We start from the raw sequence: 18,487 nt of genomic DNA, 5'->3' as shown, positions 1-18,487 counted from the left end.
ATACGCGCGAACGTGTTATACCACCGGCATAAACATCATTGAAGGCAACCGTTGCATCGCCATGGAAACAACGTTTGAACGACAGCTAGATACTTCCATGTTGATCATTTTTTTGCCAACATATGTCTCCGGTGTTGCTCTAGTTATCTCCTTACGCACCAGGCATGCTGTGAGCATTTAGACGATATTAATGTGCATGAAATGTATCACAAAAATGTAGGATATTTGAAGACCAATGGAGCGCTTTGTTTAATGTAGTAATGTTGCAAAACATTTATTAATATCAGCATGTTTCACACCTGTTTCATCAATGACAGCCTGACGTAATTAGTGGCGCAAAAATCCTTAAAGGTGGCTTTTCACTTCGTAATTAGACCAAAGCAAAGAAAATTTTATTTCTCACGTATTTTATGAAAATTGCCAAATGGTGTATGCATTGGAAAAAAGGCAATCAAGAGGTCTTCCAGAAGATCTGCGGGCTCAGAATTAATAATGTACAAATAGTTACTTACCCAATTGCCCTGATCTCAACTGAAAGAGACTCCAGTGTAAAACCGTTTTCATCACAATGAACATGCAGTTTAAGCCAAATCGCTATGCGTGACTGTTAAAAAGTCTTAATATTCCTCGACTGCACTGATAATCCTCATTCATTGACTATAAAATTTGTGTTTTGTAAGCCAAGTGATCGCACGGTAAAAGTTTATTTCTATCCATTCAATTTGTTTGAGCAACCAATACAGACGATTATCCTTCTTGACCAACAGTTAATTCCACTAACAGTTTTGGAAAATACATGACAATCAATACATCGTTTGTTTTCTCCAAGTTTCGACAATCGTGAAGTGATTATAAGAAATTTCATTACGTGGGTAATTCCTGACGACTGATAACTTTACGGGATGATCGAAACGTAGAGTTATAACAATGTGTATAATCTACGAAGTGTTTCATTGTATTGCTTTTCATAAGATTAATCCAAATGATAACCGTATAACTTCTAGTCTTGCAACTCAGTGTTCTGTTTCAAAAATCTGACGAAGACCTTATTTTCAGTTTTGTCAAACACTTTTCGCCCCAAAACTTCAAAGTTTTCTTTGCCCATGATGACGTTGCGATTCACAACGAAAATCATGAATTATTGTACACAACGTTTCCTCTATCTTCTCGTTACCTCGTCACCCGCAACACTTTCATTTTTTGCCCCTAATCTCCTCGCGATTGCCCTACACAGCATTCCAATTTTATGACGTTTTCCCGACAAACCAGAAGATATCTTACTTTATTTTTAATCAGTTTCCTCTCTCAATTTAAAACTGGGCAAATGAGATCCTTTTCTGGTCCTCATTTTCTCCAGTTTTATCGATTGGACCTTCCTCTTCATATAAATTTTATAATTTTTCCAAGATGCTCTTTCGTCATTCCGATTTAATATATTTTAAGCTCTTGCAAGCCAAAGCTCTCCAAAAACCCGACTGCAACAAGTTTCCTGAAGAATGCAATGTTGAAGTGTCGACTTTTTCATTTTTTTTTACTAAGTCATGCAAGTAATATAAACACCTTGTTTTTCTTAGTCATTTGTCCATGGTAGTTGTCGCGAGGTTGTCCAAGCGTTGAATAATCTAGTTTGTATCTGTAACTGACTGTATATAATCATTTTTACCATAATCAATGGTAGCCACTACAAGTCAGGAAATCAAGACAAAACCTTTGCATTGGTTTCGGAAACAACAGCAAAGTGGCACAATGACCACAATGGTTTGAATAATGTCTTTTTAATTGCAGAATGACCAATTTTTGCAAGTGCTGTGTTATATAATAAGCCATGATGCATTTTCTTTGTGCTAACACAGCGTGCTTCAAACTTCCAGACAAACACGATAACTTTTGAGTGCCAATATCTACGTTTACATCACACGGAGGCACTTGAAACAACTTCTTTGTAAACACGACTTCCCTGTCTATCACAAGTTACGTTTCAAGGGATTTTTTACGGTTGAAAAATGCCTAAAAGGTATAAAATTTGCTAGAAACGTTCAACAGATCACATGGTTTATAAGCATATCATAATGTTTTCTATACAGTTCAAAATCTATAGGAGGCCGTGGTTGTCACATTTTAACAAAACCTTGTAATCAAATAACCTCCTTAACTGGTATTTTAAAATTAAATATGTTAATGAAATTTATATCTTCGCCATCGAAATATAAGCGCTGTAATTTCTGTGTTCAAGTTTGCAAATTATTTCAGGTTTTTGAACCTTGAAAATGATCAAGTTTGTTTGTTTTGTGCTTTTTGTTTTCTCTTTGAAAGGTAAGTCTTTCAATTTAGTGCAAATAGGTTGTCGCTATAGACGTTTCCATTTGCAGTAAGTTAGCGGCAAGCTTTTTGAGATTGCCCGGCCTATTTTTCATCTTCAGTCCGTACACCTGTGATTAGAAATTTAATTTTACATTCAGAGTATATAATTTTAATGCCGCGTGATATATTTTTGTCTTATCTCTGTATAATGACGTATTGTACAAGAATGTGGCGTTATAAATGATAACAGCCATGCTTTGAGCCCGAATCAACTGAGAAAGATATCTCAAACGTGCGGTTTGTGTCTGACTGAACTACGTGAGAAGATCTCTCAAACGTGGTGGTTCTGGGTGTAGGTAGTATTCTACAATAAACTGCCAGGGTCTATGCTTAAATATGTTTGTCACTTCAGGAAAGCTCTTAAAAGAAGAAATATGCGCGTTTCTTGTAATTTTAGACACATTTGTTGTCGAAGCTCTGACATCAGATTATGACAAGAATTACGAAATGATGTTGATTAAAAAAATAATGGAGGATTACAAGAAAAAAGTGGAAGTGAGGCCGGTGGAAAGAAGTGATCAGCCAATCATAGTGATGTTTGATTTGGCTTACAGTCAACTTATAAACCTGGTAAGCCTTGCCTAACGCGTACGACCGCGCTTACTATGACATTCGTCGTTCCCATGCCCAGTTTATTCGTGCATAATAATTTCATGCATTTCAGTAAAATGTGAGTTGCAGACTTCTTCAACAGTGGTAGAACTGGATAATTGTGATTGTGGAGGACTCTATTTGAAGTACACGTCCCAAGAAGATCTCCTCCCCAGTCATTCACCTACCACAGCGGTTTTATAAACTCTTCCCGTCTGCCCATGCAGATAGGGTCATTCCTCTTCAGATAGAGTCCTTCCTTTCCAAATATGCTCCCACTCCCCAGATAGAGTGTTTCGCCCCACAGACAAAACAATGTTCCTCATTTTCCTTTTTTCAGGATGGCAAAAACCAGATCCTAACCAGCAATGTTTGGGTGAGACAGGTAAGGTCAATATCTTCTTTTCAATGGACACGGTGTCTAAGGGGGTTAAAAGTTTTATTAGGAGCGAGGTGCTTGGACAGTGGAAGACAATTTACGCAGCTGAGTAAATTGTAAAAACTTTTCTGGGTTATTCAATTTTATTCTAGCAATGGATTAACAGTAAGACAACTTGGAATGCCTCGGATTATGGAGGTGTTGAGAGTATCATGATGAGCCCGGATTATTTTTGGAAACCAGACATCGTCCTCTACAACACGTAAGTCCAGTCCAGAGTTTGATTAGCGGTCAGACTAGCTCATTACTGTGCCCGTTTAATTTTGGAAGGAAGTGTGAGATGGTTTTTTATGATTTTCGTTTGACTGCTATATCTGGTGATAATCAGAACTGTTCTCGTTATTAAACCAAGTCAAGTAAACCAACACATCTGCTCTCTCCTTCAAGGATCGAAGGTGGAGGTGAAATGTATAACTTCGATACAAAGATCGTGTTTTACCACGATGGTCGTATACAGTGGAACGCACCGGCACAAATCAAAACAATCTGTACCATCGATATCACATACTTCCCATTTGACGAACAAAAATGTAAAATAACATTCGGCTCTTGGTCTTACATGGAGAACGCGTTGGATATGCGTCTGAGAAGCGATAGAGATCACGCTGATCTGGATCGTTACACGGCCAGCGGAGAGTGGAAACTAGTGTCACTAAACGCCAGACGTGATGCCGTGAAATATACTTGTTGTAAATACAGATTCGTCACAATAACCTACACCGTTCATATACAGCGTCGTGTGTTATTCTACATGAATAACATAATAGTCCCTTGTATAATCCTAAATATCCTCACTCTGCTGGCGTTTCTTCTCCCTCATGATTCTGGTGAGAGGATCTCTCTTGTTATAACGGTCCTCCTTGGGTTAACTGTGTACATGTTGATCTTCACAGAGAATATCCCAAACAGCTCCGTTGTACCACCGATGATTGGCAAGTTCTCGATGGCTTGCTTTGTCGAAATCTCTGCCTGTCTCCTCGTCACGACATTCACATCTCGCTGTTATTTTCACGGTATTGACAAAAAGATGCCTGCTTGGTTTCATTACCTGATTTTCAACATCATGGCGCCAGCATTCCTGATCAATATCCCAAAAAGCGAGGAAGAAATAACAGACTTGGAAGAAGATGAAGAAAGCCAGAATGAGATGCCAGTGCTAGCGACAGGACTTCCCTTGTGCTCCAACGGCCATTCTCTACCCAATGGCCACGCCATGCCTAACAGTCGCATGGCAACGGGTCTTCCACATTCCCGATCCGTTTCTCATATAAAAGGAAACAGCTTTCAAGGAGGAAAAGGTAACCCAAGAGCATGCCAACAAGGCAATACTGTTAAAGAGCATGGAACTAGTTAATCAATGTACAAATATGATCCCTGGTAATAACGAATCGGAAACAATGCCCTTACCCTACTAATAATAGATAAAAAAGTACATCTTAACCTTTTTAAGGCTTTTTTAAGATTCGTAGATTAAAGGCTTTAATGTTTATATAATTTCATGCTCGAGGCGTAAATGTTTTTAGTCGTCCTGAAGATACATTTACGGATAAGCTTAATAGGACTAAAAATAAACGGTGCTCGCTAATATCAATATATTGTTATATTAATCTCTCTTCCTGATCTCCTCCCGAATTTTTAAGGGCCTTATAGGCCTTGCAGGAGACCAGTCACGTAATCTATCTGCCTGAAGATTTTATCATTGCTTTTATCAATTTGGAAAAGAGGGATGGTTTATCTTAGTCATGTTTTTAGTTTTTTCTCGTGGAAAAATTATAATATATATTTCCCAGGAGGAGGTGGCCATTTAACATAGCCCTAGGCAAATTTTTCAACTAAAAGTTGTATGTTTCTTTCAGGCTTCTCGACACATTCCGTTTGCAATTGCGAGGAACAAATTCAAAAAATCCTCGGGATTCTGGAAAGGTTTGAAGAAGAAAGTCAAGAGAAACAACTAGAGGAGGCCAAGAAGGAGCAATGGCATTTTGCTGCTATCATTCTCGATCGATTCTTTTTCATTTTGTTTGGCGTCACAATTTTAATTTGCATTGTTATATTCTACGCTCAAATTCCATCCAGTGGTCAGAGTGAATGAGATATTTGGATGAAGATTACTCCAGGATCGGAGGTTGTTTCTGTAGTCATGTGGAGCACTGACTGGGGGCTAAATGGACGAGAATCGAATTCGTCCACGGCGGTATATTATATATTAGATATGGTTGTGATATATATTAGATATGGTTGTGTTTTGTTTAGCTTCTATAAATTAGGAGAGCAAATATTTAATATGAATTAGAGCACTCTGCGTCAGATGACGTCAATGGGCAGTCAAAACAACAGTTCGTAGACAACTTCGTAATCGTTGCCTGCTCTCGTGAGAATTTAGCAAGGTCACATCCTGCTAAACCCGCACTTGGATTATTCCTTTTTAGGAGACCCTCCCGTCGATTTTTGCACCCTGAAATTATAGATTTATATAGATTACAAATTAAGAGTGTCCTATAATATGCAATACTAGTCAAAGTCTGACATATTTACAACGCGAAAACATGGTGTACAGATAGTTTAATGGTAAAGGATACTCATTATAGCAGCGCAAGTATAAAGCTAGAAAATAGTTATTAATCGTTTTATCGAGAATATGAGAAACTGTTATGATACACGTTTATCCTATAGAGGTGATCGAGATAGACCGCTCCGGCTTGATTTCCGCATCTAGTTTGTAATGACGTCATTCCTAGAAAAATTTAATTAAATCTAATTGAGAGACGTCAGACGTAGCGAGGAAAGTGTTTTAGAAAATCCTTCAATAAACGGATATCTAATAATGACATTGTTTACCAGCTTGTTTGTCTCCAATTTTATCCACGTTTTTGTCTCGTTTAATACCAAAGTTCAGAATTATCCTTATTTTCATGCTGTTAAATCCTAAAGCATTTTGATTAAAAAGGGCAGTCTGACTGAAGAAAGAGAATGTTTTCTTGATTGTGAGTGGTTGGTTAAATGCAATTTTAAAAAACAAGATTATAATTAAAACAAGCAAAACAAAATTTGTAGTGGATTTCAGTCAAAGAGCTTATACTTCCATTCATGAGAATTTCTTTGACCCTGATGCAAAGCCTTTATGACAAAGTGCTTCACTAATTGAAAATTACCATGAAAAAGGTATGTAGCGCCCGTTGAAATGGCCGTTTTCTTTTGAGGATGCAATATTAAAATATTAAGTGTTCTCTTACATAGACGGCTCTTTATTGTTCATAAGAAAAATAGCCCCGTTTGTACATAATTTATAATTCTAGTTCTTTTAAACAATGAAACATAGTTTTCATTGATGAAATATTCAATTTCTAGTGTACTAGATAATTTAAAAACTTAAAAAACGTTCAAGTTACTATTAGAAAGTAAAAGAGCTCTCTGGAGAGGTTTATTATTTTCAAAATTATATCGAGCTAGTTTCCGTCACGATGTGGCATGATATGCTAATCTTCCTTAACGGAAGTCAAACAAAAGTCACACTCAATGACACGCCATGACCTCTGGTTTCCATAGCAACGCAAAGTAGCAAATAATAGCTGCAATAACATTGTTATAATAAACTTATCAAGCACTACATTTCAATGCATACAACACCGAAAAATGTGGGAACTTTTGTGAAGCTGTTTATCATTTTCCGAGACGATTTTACTTGGGTATTTTTTCTGTACAATTTCTCTGTTGCTATGGACAACGCCCCCGGGACATAGGCCCACATTGGCTGATGGGAAAAAACCAAAATGCTTTGCGGGCAGCGTTGTAGATTTCATTAAATGTTCAGAATAAAAATTTCGGGAAGAAAGCCAAGTATTTTATGCCTTAAGTCGGCTTTCTTGTTTTGATTTTTGTATATATAGTTCATCGGATATGTTGGAAGATGTAGCGGTTTATAGGATTTTTATTTGAAACGGTTATTCGGGCGAGAGGCACTAAAGAAAACGGGTTTCTTGGTTACTTCGTATGCAAGGTTAATACCCAGCCTGCAACTTATGTACTAGATGGCAACTTCGCTAATTTTTTGAGACAACTCGAAGATGCAAAACTCAAAAACAAGACAAGGAGACAATGATCGTACAGATCGTAAGCCGAGACAAAGTCGACCTAACATTCAGCCTCGAACAAACAGCGCCACATCGGGTTCTAGTATGACAATGGTTGGACCGAACTTTCGAGTTGGGAAGAAGATAGGTTGTGGAAACTTTGGCGAGCTTCGTCTTGGTAAATTTCTTGCCATTTTCTTTATCTTCAGTTAGAAATGCTTTCCTTAATCTCCTTTATTCTTGTCTTTAACTTAAAGGCCGAAATCTGTACAACAATGAACACGTAGCCATAAAATTGGTAAGCCTTTCAAGTTGTGTCAATTTGAACAAGAAATTTCGTGGTTTCATTTAGCAAACCACTAAAATTTTAAATGGTAGGAACCTTTGTAGAACGCTGTTGATACAAATAATCTCTCCCTCTAGGAACCTATGAAGTCAAGAGCGCCCCAACTTCATCTGGAGTATCGGTTTTATAAAGTTTTGGGCAACACAGGTAGAGTTTGTTATATATTTTCGGTCAAAGTGGGCTGACACTTTGTATTTACCCAAATCAAAACAAACTTTCGCTTCGAAATATTCTCCTGTGTAAGCTTCCCCTCGGTTCGAAATTTAATGATGTACAATAGATGATTTTTGGTATTAAATAATGATCTTTAGGTTTTTGAATAAAGGAAATATTTTTAATGAAGATGATATTAATCAATTTAATTTCGTATGTGAGGTATTTTTGTTTGAGTCACATTCAGGCAACAAATTTGGAAAGACATGGCAAACACAATGTGATAACTAGCGAACATGGGAAAATTGTGCTTTGTTGGTCATATTTTGAGTTGAATAAGAGCATTTTTTTATCAATTTCGTATTTATCAACAACTATTTATAAGCGACTGTTATTATGCAATATGTAGACTTATTAAAACTAAATTACAAGGTAGTTAAATTGTACAGAACTTCTCTCAATGTCTACTCATAAATTAAACTGTGAATAAATTTGTTCTGGTGAGAATTTGTCATGTCACAATGATTGTAAATCTAACTTTGTACCTGGTCCTAAAATCTGTCTAATGATAATTATTTAAGCCAGAATTCACAGAGGGTGCAATTTTTATTGCATGATGTCTTTTGTCCTGGCTCAGTGATGCCTACCCTTAGGTCATCGGCTATATATTGTGTTAAAGAGAAGAGGTTATTTCTTTCAAATTGACTATACTATGAACATGTTTTCATCCCATTTGAGACCTGATGTGATAATGAAATCTTCTTCAGTTATCTTTGAGTCAAAACATGTTTGAAGCGGTGATCTTTCAAGAGTATATGACTGTAATATTTCTTGTACATTCAAATAACATAGGGTTCTCTGAACAACAAGGGAAGTGTTGAATCTTTGTAGGCTTAGGCTTGACTAAGGCTTTTTATCAAGACTTTTCTCTAACTTCCTGATTTAAAGCACTTGCTTGAATGTTTAAATATTTATCAGATATTCCAGCCAATACTTATAAACAAATTATTTCTTAAAATGTGCATAATGTATGCTCTCAGTTTTAAATCTCTACAGTAGCTTGAAGTCAAATACTACCAACAGTCTGCTCAAGTCATGTTAATATAGCCTACTTCATGATGTGTAAATTTGGTTGTGTGAAGTTCTCATTTTTTTGCTGATAATAAAGTGTTCTTACCATTTTCATTTGTGAGACTTGCCAGTCAGACAATGCCACTGTATGAATATTAAATATATATATATATATATATATATATATATATATATATATATATATATATATATATGACATTAAAATCAAACCGTCACTCTAAGACAATGTGAAAGCACAGTAAAGGAAACAAGAGAGAAAGTTTAGGGTAAAAACTGCTCGAAAGAAAGAGAATTATATATGTATATTTATTCTGAAAATTACCCAATTATTTGCAGAAGGTATGCTCATAAAGCAAGTCCTATTGATGACTTGTTGATATTGAAAACACTGTTATAAAATGTTCAAAAGGACTTGACTAGTCCTTAATTCTATTAGGTTTTTTTACTTAAATTTGTGGCCTGTGATACATTTGTAATCTTGGTTTGTTTAAAATATAAACAATGTGTTTGTTTAGGGCCACTTTTACACCAACAAATTCTTTGAGAAATTTCTTTTCTTTTCATGTGCAAACAAGTAGAGATGACTTGTGAATATATTTGATTTTAGCAATTTGCATGTGCAGTGTCAAAGAAAATTTGGTTTTATGCAGGGTTATGCATTATGAACCTTATAAGCATGTTGCGGGCTGGTTGAGTGAGTGAATTTCTTTGATGTGTATTTTCTAGTTGGGATTCCTCAAGTCCATTATTTTGGCCCATGTAACAAATACAATGCCTTAGTCATGGAATTACTAGGACCAAGTCTAGAAGATTTGTTTGACATTTGCGACAGAACATTTACCTTAAAGACTGTTCTAATGATTGCAATGCAGTTGGTAAGTTAGATAGCACAATAATTCTTTCCTGAATTTACAAAGAACAAGCATAACATTGTATGCTTTCATGCTTTTAAACTTAAAACTAAATCAAAATGTTCCATGTCTAGATTGCTGTTCTTTGAGTAACTAGTTGCTTATATCCACCTTTTTTCCACTGGAGAAGTTTTAATTTTATCTGTTTTTCTTTTTTTCAGCTGCTAAGGATAGAATATGTTCACTCAAAGAATATGATTTACAGAGACGTGAAACCAGAAAATTTCCTGATTGGAAGAAAGTCTGCAGGAAAAGATGGAACAATACACATAATAGACTTTGGGCTTGCAAAAGAATATATTGACCCAGAAACCAAAAAGCATATTCCATATAGAGAACATAAGAGTTTAACTGGAACTGCAAGATATATGAGCATTAATACTCATTTAGGAAAGGGTAAGACTTCATTTTCTTGTATCACTTGAGAGTTGTACAAAATCTTCCACAAAGTTTCTCCATTTTGTTTGGGCATATTTAAGTTATAAGCTAAGAAAAGTGCTGGCTAGCAGCATCTTGACTGGCTTAAGACAAAGATTTTGTTTTCTCTAATCTTCCTTTGTTTATTTCCAGAGCAAAGCAGAAGGGATGATTTAGAAGCTCTGGGTCATATGTTCATGTATTTTCTAAGAGGCAGCCTGCCATGGCAAGGCCTAAAAGTATGTTTATGAATTATGCTATTTTATCAATGCAAACATTTTCAAGTGTTCTGACATTGGACTGTCTGTTTTCTAGGCTGATACACTAAAAGAAAGATATCAAAAAATTGGCGACACCAAGAGGTCAACTCCAGTGGAAGTTCTGTGTGAAAATCAACCAGGTATGACCATTACAGAATGTAATGATTTTACAGCCAGAACCTGCTGCAATTTATGGTATTTTTTCGGATTTTTTTCACAGAGGAACTTGCAACATACTTGAGATATGTCAGGAGATTAGACTTCTTTGAAACCCCAGATTATGATTACTTGAGAGGGCTTTTCAAAGATCTGTTCGACAGAAAAGGCTACGTTGATGACGGTGAATTTGACTGGACGCATAAACAAATCGTAAGTATCTCGCGCTTACCATACTCCTCCGGGTTAAAAATCCCTCGTTGTAAATGTCAGAGGGTTCGAGGCCTTTCAGGCATGTTAATTTTTCTTTACCCCCAACAGGAAGACACTATACAGGCCTGCTCTTTGCTAAGACAAGGTTAGAGCCCCTAGGAGGCGCATTTTTTTCTCGTTTAAAACTTGTGCACAGACGATATGGATAAACCTCTTACATTGAGACGAGAAAATTAATTTGAGTTGATTGATCGAACATTAATGAAACCCGCCTGCAGTATATTTATTCAATATGTGATTTCATCCTAATCTTTCGTAAATTCGATAATTACAAGGCGATTTGACAATTAGAGAAGAAATAAAGTGCAAACAGAGTTTAGAAAAGGTTGTTGGAAGGCAAGTTTATTCAAAGAGCTTTTCATTTCAGCCATATGCTATCAACCCGCATGAATCATCCTCGCACGCAACAGATCCTCGATATATCCAAAATCCTGGCAGAAACAATCCAGCACAAAACAAAGTAAGTGTAATAATAATGATCATCATATTTCATTCCTTTTGTACGAGTTGTGTAACATCATTAAGCGTTAAATATACAAAAGAAACCAACAATACAACTTGAGCGAGCAAACTTTAAAGCCACTTTTGCAATCCTTCCTCAGGGTTCCTCGAGTGATCGCAAAGCCTGGCCAGACGTCACCAATGTACGTAATTCAAACAGCAACCTCATGCCGACTGGCGGTCACAGGTTAGCCGGTTCTGTACAGGTTGTCAGCTCTACGAATGGTGATCTAGGACCATCCAATGATTCACAACCAAAGCTGGCGCATTTGAACACACAAGCTGACGTTGAAGTCGTTGAAGAAACAAAGTAAGTGCATTATTTTGCATTAAGTCATTTTTTCCCTGAACGTGGTAGGGATGTTCTTCATCATTACCATGGATGAATAAATTGTACAGTATTAGAGTACCGTACTGAGCTTCTCAAAGAGGGGCAAGGGGGTAATTTCTCTCAGGCATAGGCCCTAAATCTGGGGGGGGGGCAAAATGATGGGTCACATTACAGGCACATCACTCTGTAGAACAACACTCCGTTTTTGCCTTCTCGTGGATAGCACGGGGAGAAAATCCAATAATTTTTCATTTCATTTCAGATGCTGCTGTTTCAAGCGACGAAAGAGAAAGACCGTCAGAAAGAAATAATATTTGAAACGGACAGAAAAGCAACACAGGAAAAACGCTTTCCATTCGCTGCAGTTTGTAACAGTAAGATCATGGAAAGTTGTGTGCGTGTGGGTAACCTACTTCCCTTCATATGGGTCATAGCATATTGTAGAATATACGTAGTAGAGACAGCTATTGTAAGATAGTGTACAGCATGCTGGCGTTTTTACCAAACACGACGCGGTAAAACAATTTTTTATTCCAGTATATGAACATTCACCGTTCGAAATAATGGGGAACTCCCGTAGGCTAGAATCACCAGCAGGGTTTCCCAGTTCAGCTGTAGGAAATTTTGATGACAAATATCTACCGAAAGTGCAACAAGAGTTCGGCAGAGTTCAAATCATCCACAAAGAATCCAGGTTTACTCCACTTTAAAGTTCATAGTTTTCTTGAAATTTTTCTTGTCAATATAACGTGAAATGATTCGAATGAAACCTGGTTCTCATCCAACCCCAAAAGTTATTAACTTCATGGCTTGCATATGAATATTGGTTACTATATGATGGTAGTTTATTTCACCATCTTGGCACCAGGATGTCTTTGCATAAACAACTACCAACAACCTTGCATTGTTGTTTATGGTTGTGCAACAACATGGTTGTTTAGTTGTTTACATTAGAAACAGGATGATGTTGTCAGAACTTATAAGCAAACAAGCTTGTAGCAAATCTCGTTTGAGTGTCAACACAAGTGTAAGCAGGCTTGCCTAATAGTAGTTTGACTTTTCGCCATCTTTTCATCTTGGTTAAATACTGATTGGAAAAAATTGCATGTTTCAACCAATTTGCCTTGTTATTGGTAGAGATAAAATATTGATATAGGGTGAATAATGGTGTGGTTTTTGTTTTTAACAGAATAAATAGGAAGTCACTTAGGAAGTGTGCCTTTCCTTTGAAAGTTCTTGTCAGATTTTTGAAAGATTATCATATGAAAAACACTGGCCTTCCTGTGTCAAAGTGGAAGGCCAAATATCATTGTCACATTCTACTTTTTCTGTATATATACATGTTGAAGGTTTTCGCATAGTCATTTAGACTTTAATTTGTTGTCTAAATTCAAGTGGGGTAGTGTTTGGTTTCTGCAGGTTGGAAACCTTGTAGAGATAGCAAGAGCATTTGGTTAGTGTTGTATCATTCTCAATTCAGAGACGTCATTTTGTAACTGTAAAAATAGAGATTAAGCTGAGGAACACAATTTTCAGATGCATTTGATCATTTGCAGGCTTATTGAAGGATTGTTGCATAAACTATTAACAGAGACTGGTTGATGATTTAGATTTGTGTTCCTGTGCTGGAAATGTATGGAGGTTATTGGTGCATTTGAAAATTTGTAATTTATCATAATTCAATTAGAGAATAAACACTTCAAGTATAATTGAATGACCGCTTGGATTGTATCTTATTTGATTGTGCGCATATGAAATATTTTAACATTGCAACAACAGTTAATGTTTTTGTTTGATGGCAATTTTCTAAGGAACCTAATTTTGGAAGAAGACCATAAGCAGAGGATGGTAAACAGAGGTTTGGAGAATGACCTGATGAATAGATGTTGAGAAGTTTACAAAGAGTACAGATGATGGTTTGTAAAAAATATTTATTATACAATTATTTACAAGTTAAGGTAAACATTCCTAGAAAACTATAGCAACAACATTGCTAGAAAAACATAATTTTTTAAAAGTAATTAACTAAGTGCTAGTAATTTGTAGTATGAAAGTCAACTGTCCATTTTCATTGCTGGCTGATCCAAACTCTGGGACTAATCTAATGAGGTAATTTCCGATATTTGTTCCTGGTCTGAGGTTGAGTTTAAGGAACTTGGTGTAGTGCCATCTTCTGGTTCATTTGTTTTTGAATCACATGGTGAATTTACTGAATTACATTTCTGCAAGAAACCACCAATACCTAGAAATACAAGGATTTTATTACATAAGAATTTGATTGCAAGCAAGTTGCTATCTTGATGGATGGATGTGGTTTTTTGAGGCAAGTTTCAACCATTCTGCAATCTGCACATGTACCAGATTAAAAGTTATGGTGATTGTTACGATTCTCGTACCTTTTTGCCATGATGGTGTTGGCATCCACCTCACAGGATTTCCTCCACTGTATTTGTCCTTTGATCCCGGCGAGGCCATGATTGAACTGGAACTACTTGATGAACAAGCTGCTTGCTTCCTAGGAGCTTTGGCTCCAACAGCTATAGTAAAACATATGGTCGTCACAAATCTTTGAGTGAGAAACAGCTCGATATTCAACGCGTTCTGTGGTCTCAATAAAGGTAAGTTCAGCTGAAGTATTACCAGTTGAACCATTTCATTTAAAAAGAACAACGAACCTACCTCTTCTGGCACTATTATCCCCTCGTGTTCGAACCATCTTTCTCGCAATAAGGCAATTTCAAAATGGCGCGTTTGCGCGGGAAATGGCGCCAAATATTTATAAGCGCTAGTCGTAAAACACCATCCTTCAGAATGCGCATTCATTTTCTTTGTTTAGGAGTTTTGTTCTTTATTACGATAAGAATTAATAGTAAGAGTTGCCTTGCTTTCCATTTTGTCTACGATAGAATAATTTGAGATAGTATTAGTTTTTTTCTGGTCAACCTTAAAAATTCGATCGCATTGTGTAAACGTTTAACGTATGGAATTTAAAAAATGTAAATAAGATACTCTTACATGCTTTAAGTTTCAAGTACTTTAAAAGTTGGTGTATTTTTGCAAAAAAAAACTTTGAGAGAGTTTTAGCAGTTGAATAGATGAAATGATCACAAACTATTAGTTTTAGAAATTATTTGCATTTAAGCTAACTAATTTGTTGCTAAGGTAACTGTAAATGAACTCTTTATTACGACAAATGCATTGTCTCGTAGAATTCAACACAGGGAAAAGGCTATTGTAAAAACTAAAAAATGGAAATTATTGAAAAATTTCCAATAGATCCAGCATTGCAAGATTCTACGTTTTCTCACATCGGTCAAGATAAAAAAAGGAAAAAATCAACATGTCAAAATATTTACGAAAGCACAATAAAGAAAGACTATCCACCACTAGGTTTTGTTTCAAAGCAAGACCGTCTTCCTTCGCCAAAACCAGCAAAGATCTTCTCAGTTGATTCTCAAATCAATGAACAAAGGTCGTTGACAGCCACGCATTTTGTTAAACAATCAACGACTGAGCGAACTAAGCTCTCAGAAGTGGCAAAGTTGGTTTTGGGGACAAAAAATCTGACAAAAATGGACGTGGATAACAACAGCACGATGGCCTTTGATACGACGCATAAAGTCTATTTTCCTGTTAGGATTTCAGAAAAAGTAAAAAGGAAAGAAGACATGATGAAAAGTTCAATTCCACAAGGTGGGATGATATTAATTTTTATGTTTGTTTTACAAACGTCATACTAATGATTTATTGACATTCCTCACTAATAAATTTTGCCTTTAAATATTATCTGCATGGTTCTCCTCTCCCTTTCTACCCCACCCTGTTCCCAGTGCTGGTTGTAGGTCTATTATTTGCTAGTTCTATTCTTCCAGGTGACAAAGAGAAGGTGAACATACCGTTCTCAAACTACCGCCAGAGTTTCTTGGAAGATAAACTGAGCCAGTTGGATGTTGCCTCACCAGCAAAATTTGAAGCCACGTCCATGTTACATGGAGACGCAAAGTTCTACGAAGATCAGTTCGAAACCACCAATAAGAAGACATTTCGTGGTCAATACACGTTACCACAGAGGATGAAAGCTGTAAAGGTAGTTTATTGTTATAGTTTTATTAGTTTCTCCAATGTGTAGGTTGTATATAACATTGTATACACACGCCTTAGAAGCAGTATTTGAAGTTGTTAAATTTGTCTCAGAACAACGTTTGTAGTATTCGTCATGGGGATCCAAAAAAGGTTCTTTACGCTGTAACAACGAATCAGAAATTCTTTAAAGAAAAGCCACTGAAAAGGGTGGATCCATGCGGTCCAAACTACATAGCAAGTATAATCCTTGGTGATTCAAAAGAGAAGTGGTCTTTGGTAGACCATAAAACGAAAAGAGAATTATTTCCTTGCGTTGAAACACGTATGCATATAATAAGATTTGTTGGTTTATGACGTTCTTGTTTTATAGGACATGACAAGCAAGTAATAAAATATTTTATATTGTACTTCATAGAGCACTTGGTCAGTAGGCAGGCAAAGTTGAATATGGCAAAAAGCAACATCCCTTTCGGTGATTCGGAGAAGTCGCAAGGAAGATTCACACAAACAACACACGATTCGTTTTTCAAAAGAGTAAGACCTAGAAATGAATGTTCAGTCTACTCCGTTTTATTTGATGAAGTCAAGTTTTATTTGAGGAGGAATGAAACAATTTATCGTGAATCACCGTGTCTTGCAACTTTCAGCCTGTCATCTCATCGCCGTACAAAAAGGTTGACGGAGCATATCTACTGACGAAGTCTAAAGTCAAATTTGGAGCGGAGAGTGCAGTTGGACAGCAACACTACAACACAACAATGAGCTCAAACTTCTCGGCGAAATCAGAGCCGGTGATACGGAGTGATTGGCAAACAACCAACAGTAATGTGTGTTTGAATTATTATGGTACGTTTACGTTGCATGGTTTGTTGCAAAAATGCAGTACGCTCGGTATTAGCTCCTATTAGCCTATATCTGACTGGGGCATTATACTGTGGCTAGATAGCGCCACATGTGCGGTTATTGTTGGCCATTCTTCAAAATTGCTTTAAGTGAGAGACTGTCGGGAAGTTACAGAAGAGACATTTTAATATATTATCAATTTTCCAGGTAACGAAATGAACCAGTCAACAACTGTCTCAGATTTTCCTTCATATTCAGAAGCCAAACGTTTGGTGCCTGATACAAAATACCTATCAAAAGTAAGTCTCAACAATAGTCCTTTTCCTGAACTTATCTAGTCGTCAAAATCACGTTTCGTCTTCATTTTGTTTCAGATAACAGCTTCACACATCCAGATGCCAAGGGCATTGATTTCTGAGTTTCGTACAAGTCACAATATTTCTTATCCGATAAAACAGTCAAAGAGGGAGACGTACGAAGCGGGAAAGCTGCACAAAAGTTCGATTAAGTTAGGAAATATTAGCGTACGTTAATCTATGTACAGTAGTTTGGAATTTCTTCAAAATTAACCTTAGTTTTGGTGTGAATCATCTAGTGAAGATGGCGAGGGCAGGAATTGTGTAATTGCCATGCAAAATAGTAAATATATTCAGTAAAATAAGGTGACAGCTAAATTGCAGTTTTATATGGCTTTATTCCTGAATATCCGATACGATACACCGTGGATTGGTTCCTTCACTTCCTTGAAAGTGCCAACAGGGTTTTGTTCTTGTGTTTAGTGGAGCAAATGACAAAAACTTTACTCAAAGTTATATTGAAACAAATTCATTTCACCAAACTTTTACACAAGATGAAAAAGAGAGCGAGGTTTATACGCCATCAATAAAGCAAACGCAGTTGATATAAAGTGTTCAGACATGAATATGTTCTAGGTTTCTAAAGTTCCTCTAGTTCAGTAGAGTAAGGTGCCACCCATCTCTTTGTGTGGTAGACACTCTCTCCGGCTTTCCAGCCTTTAACATGTTTCATTATGGCTTCTTCTGTTTTCATGTTTTCTTTCATTAGTCTGATTAAGCTAGAAATGAGAAGAATTCATGGTGTGTGTGAATACATCATTGTTTACTTGAGTATATTGTAAAATATTCTTACTTTCTGTCCTGTTCAGCTTGTATTAGTGGAATCAAAGACACTTTGGCTTCTTGCTGCTCCATTTTTAATGTTCTACAATACAAAACAACAAACATCGATCAATACCACCACAAATGAAAAAGATTAAAAGTCCAAATTCTGTTTCACCTTCTCTTATTATTCCCGTATTTTACGACAAGAAATCCGCCCAGCATCATGCCAGTTCCTAAAACAAGAGTCAGGAAACCCGACGGGCCTCTCGTTTTTAAATTTCTTGCAATATTTATAGATGCATAGCCCCCTTTCGGAGGCATTTCTTGTTTGAACGCTTCCGCCATCTTGAAAATGGGAATATTTGACGGGGGGTGTATGCACTGAGTATGTAATATTTCACTGGAAAATTCCGCATTTCGTTTTTTAATGTTTAGTTGCTAAACTTGATTTGTTGCTTTCTAACGCTCACTTAGTAAAATTTTGGAAATGCAGAAAGTAGATACTTCGGAATTTCTCCCCACCAAAACGCGTATATAAG

The 18,487-nt window shown here is 36.5% G+C and overlaps 5 protein-coding genes across 5 annotated transcripts; 3 read left to right on the top strand and 2 right to left on the bottom strand.

Annotated features, from left to right (window-relative positions):
- Positions 1-2,697: 2,697 nt before the first annotated feature.
- On the top strand, positions 2,698-6,164 carry LOC114533823 (neuronal acetylcholine receptor subunit alpha-3-like). The gene is made up of 5 exons (XM_028555429.1): positions 2,698-2,931; positions 3,293-3,337; positions 3,484-3,593; positions 3,779-4,689; positions 5,248-6,164. Exons 1-5 carry the CDS (start codon positions 2,698-2,700, stop codon positions 5,481-5,483), a joined length of 1,536 nt encoding a protein of 511 aa, XP_028411230.1. The 3' UTR covers positions 5,484-6,164.
- Positions 6,165-7,179: 1,015 nt separating this feature from the next.
- On the top strand, positions 7,180-13,084 carry LOC114533803 (casein kinase I-like). The gene is made up of 11 exons (XM_028555402.1): positions 7,180-7,639; positions 7,719-7,759; positions 7,885-7,954; positions 9,779-9,927; positions 10,125-10,359; positions 10,534-10,619; positions 10,696-10,780; positions 10,861-11,009; positions 11,437-11,529; positions 11,672-11,880; positions 12,164-13,084. Exons 1-11 carry the CDS (start codon positions 7,456-7,458, stop codon positions 12,210-12,212), a joined length of 1,350 nt encoding a protein of 449 aa, XP_028411203.1. The 5' UTR covers positions 7,180-7,455; the 3' UTR covers positions 12,213-13,084.
- Positions 13,085-13,520: 436 nt separating this feature from the next.
- On the bottom strand, positions 13,521-14,661 carry LOC114533805 (PCNA-associated factor-like). Its single transcript, XM_028555404.1, has 3 exons — positions 14,581-14,661; positions 14,298-14,438; positions 13,521-14,143 (listed from the first exon to the last, which is right to left on the bottom strand). Exons 1-3 carry the CDS (start codon positions 14,615-14,617, stop codon positions 13,998-14,000), a joined length of 324 nt encoding a protein of 107 aa, XP_028411205.1. The 5' UTR covers positions 14,618-14,661; the 3' UTR covers positions 13,521-13,997.
- Positions 14,662-14,945: 284 nt separating this feature from the next.
- LOC114533802 lies at positions 14,946-17,452 on the top strand. The gene is made up of 7 exons (XM_028555401.1): positions 14,946-15,594; positions 15,774-15,988; positions 16,096-16,306; positions 16,400-16,518; positions 16,632-16,830; positions 17,035-17,126; positions 17,202-17,452. Exons 1-7 carry the CDS (start codon positions 15,150-15,152, stop codon positions 17,358-17,360), a joined length of 1,440 nt encoding a protein of 479 aa, XP_028411202.1. The 5' UTR covers positions 14,946-15,149; the 3' UTR covers positions 17,361-17,452.
- A 184-nt stretch (positions 17,453-17,636) lies between these two features.
- Positions 17,637-18,297, bottom strand: LOC114533804 (NADH dehydrogenase [ubiquinone] 1 alpha subcomplex subunit 13-like). The gene is made up of 3 exons (XM_028555403.1): positions 18,124-18,297; positions 17,977-18,048; positions 17,637-17,902 (listed from the first exon to the last, which is right to left on the bottom strand). The coding sequence occupies exons 1-3, from the start codon at positions 18,291-18,293 to the stop codon at positions 17,764-17,766; spliced, it is 381 nt and encodes a 126-aa protein (XP_028411204.1). The 5' UTR covers positions 18,294-18,297; the 3' UTR covers positions 17,637-17,763.
- Between the last annotated feature and the right edge of the window lie 190 nt (positions 18,298-18,487).

Source organism: Dendronephthya gigantea, unplaced genomic scaffold (assembly GCF_004324835.1).
Source record: "Dendronephthya gigantea isolate DGI-Jeju-01 unplaced genomic scaffold, DenGig_1.0 000095F, whole genome shotgun sequence".
In the NCBI taxonomy this organism is placed as follows: Eukaryota; Metazoa; Cnidaria; class Anthozoa; order Malacalcyonacea; family Nephtheidae; genus Dendronephthya; species Dendronephthya gigantea.
Note: the sequence above shows the minus strand (reverse complement) of the source record. Positions and strands in the feature narration are given on the sequence as shown.

Coding starts and splice junctions, on each gene's coding strand:
- LOC114533823 (XM_028555429.1), top strand. CDS start 2,698: ATGTTTGTCACTTCAGGAAAGCTCTTAAAAGAAGAAATATGCGCGTTT. Junction 2,932..3,292: donor ACAGTCAACTTATAAACCTG/GTAAGCCTTGCC, acceptor TCCTTTTTTCAG/GATGGCAAAAACCAGATCCT. Junction 4,690..5,247: donor CAGCTTTCAAGGAGGAAAAG/GTAACCCAAGAG, acceptor TGTTTCTTTCAG/GCTTCTCGACACATTCCGTT.
- LOC114533805 (XM_028555404.1), bottom strand. CDS start 14,617: ATGGTTCGAACACGAGGGGATAATAGTGCCAGAAGAG. Junction 14,439..14,580: donor GGATAATAGTGCCAGAAGAG/GTAGGTTCGTTG, acceptor GTTTTACTATAG/CTGTTGGAGCCAAAGCTCCT. Junction 14,144..14,297: donor AACACCATCATGGCAAAAAG/GTACGAGAATCG, acceptor TTGTATTTCTAG/GTATTGGTGGTTTCTTGCAG.
- LOC114533802 (XM_028555401.1), top strand. CDS start 15,150: ATGGAAATTATTGAAAAATTTCCAATAGATCCAGCATTGCAAGATTCT. Junction 16,519..16,631: donor ACGATTCGTTTTTCAAAAGA/GTAAGACCTAGA, acceptor TGCAACTTTCAG/CCTGTCATCTCATCGCCGTA. Junction 16,831..17,034: donor TGTGTGTTTGAATTATTATG/GTACGTTTACGT, acceptor TCAATTTTCCAG/GTAACGAAATGAACCAGTCA.
- LOC114533803 (XM_028555402.1), top strand. CDS start 7,456: ATGCAAAACTCAAAAACAAGACAAGGAGACAATGATCGTACAGATCGT. Junction 7,640..7,718: donor CTTTGGCGAGCTTCGTCTTG/GTAAATTTCTTG, acceptor TTTAACTTAAAG/GCCGAAATCTGTACAACAAT. Junction 10,620..10,695: donor TGCCATGGCAAGGCCTAAAA/GTATGTTTATGA, acceptor TCTGTTTTCTAG/GCTGATACACTAAAAGAAAG.
- LOC114533804 (XM_028555403.1), bottom strand. CDS start 18,293: ATGGCGGAAGCGTTCAAACAAGAAATGCCTCCGAAAGGGGGCTATGCA. Junction 18,049..18,123: donor TACGGGAATAATAAGAGAAG/GTGAAACAGAAT, acceptor TTTGTATTGTAG/AACATTAAAAATGGAGCAGC. Junction 17,903..17,976: donor CAAGCTGAACAGGACAGAAA/GTAAGAATATTT, acceptor TCTCATTTCTAG/CTTAATCAGACTAATGAAAG.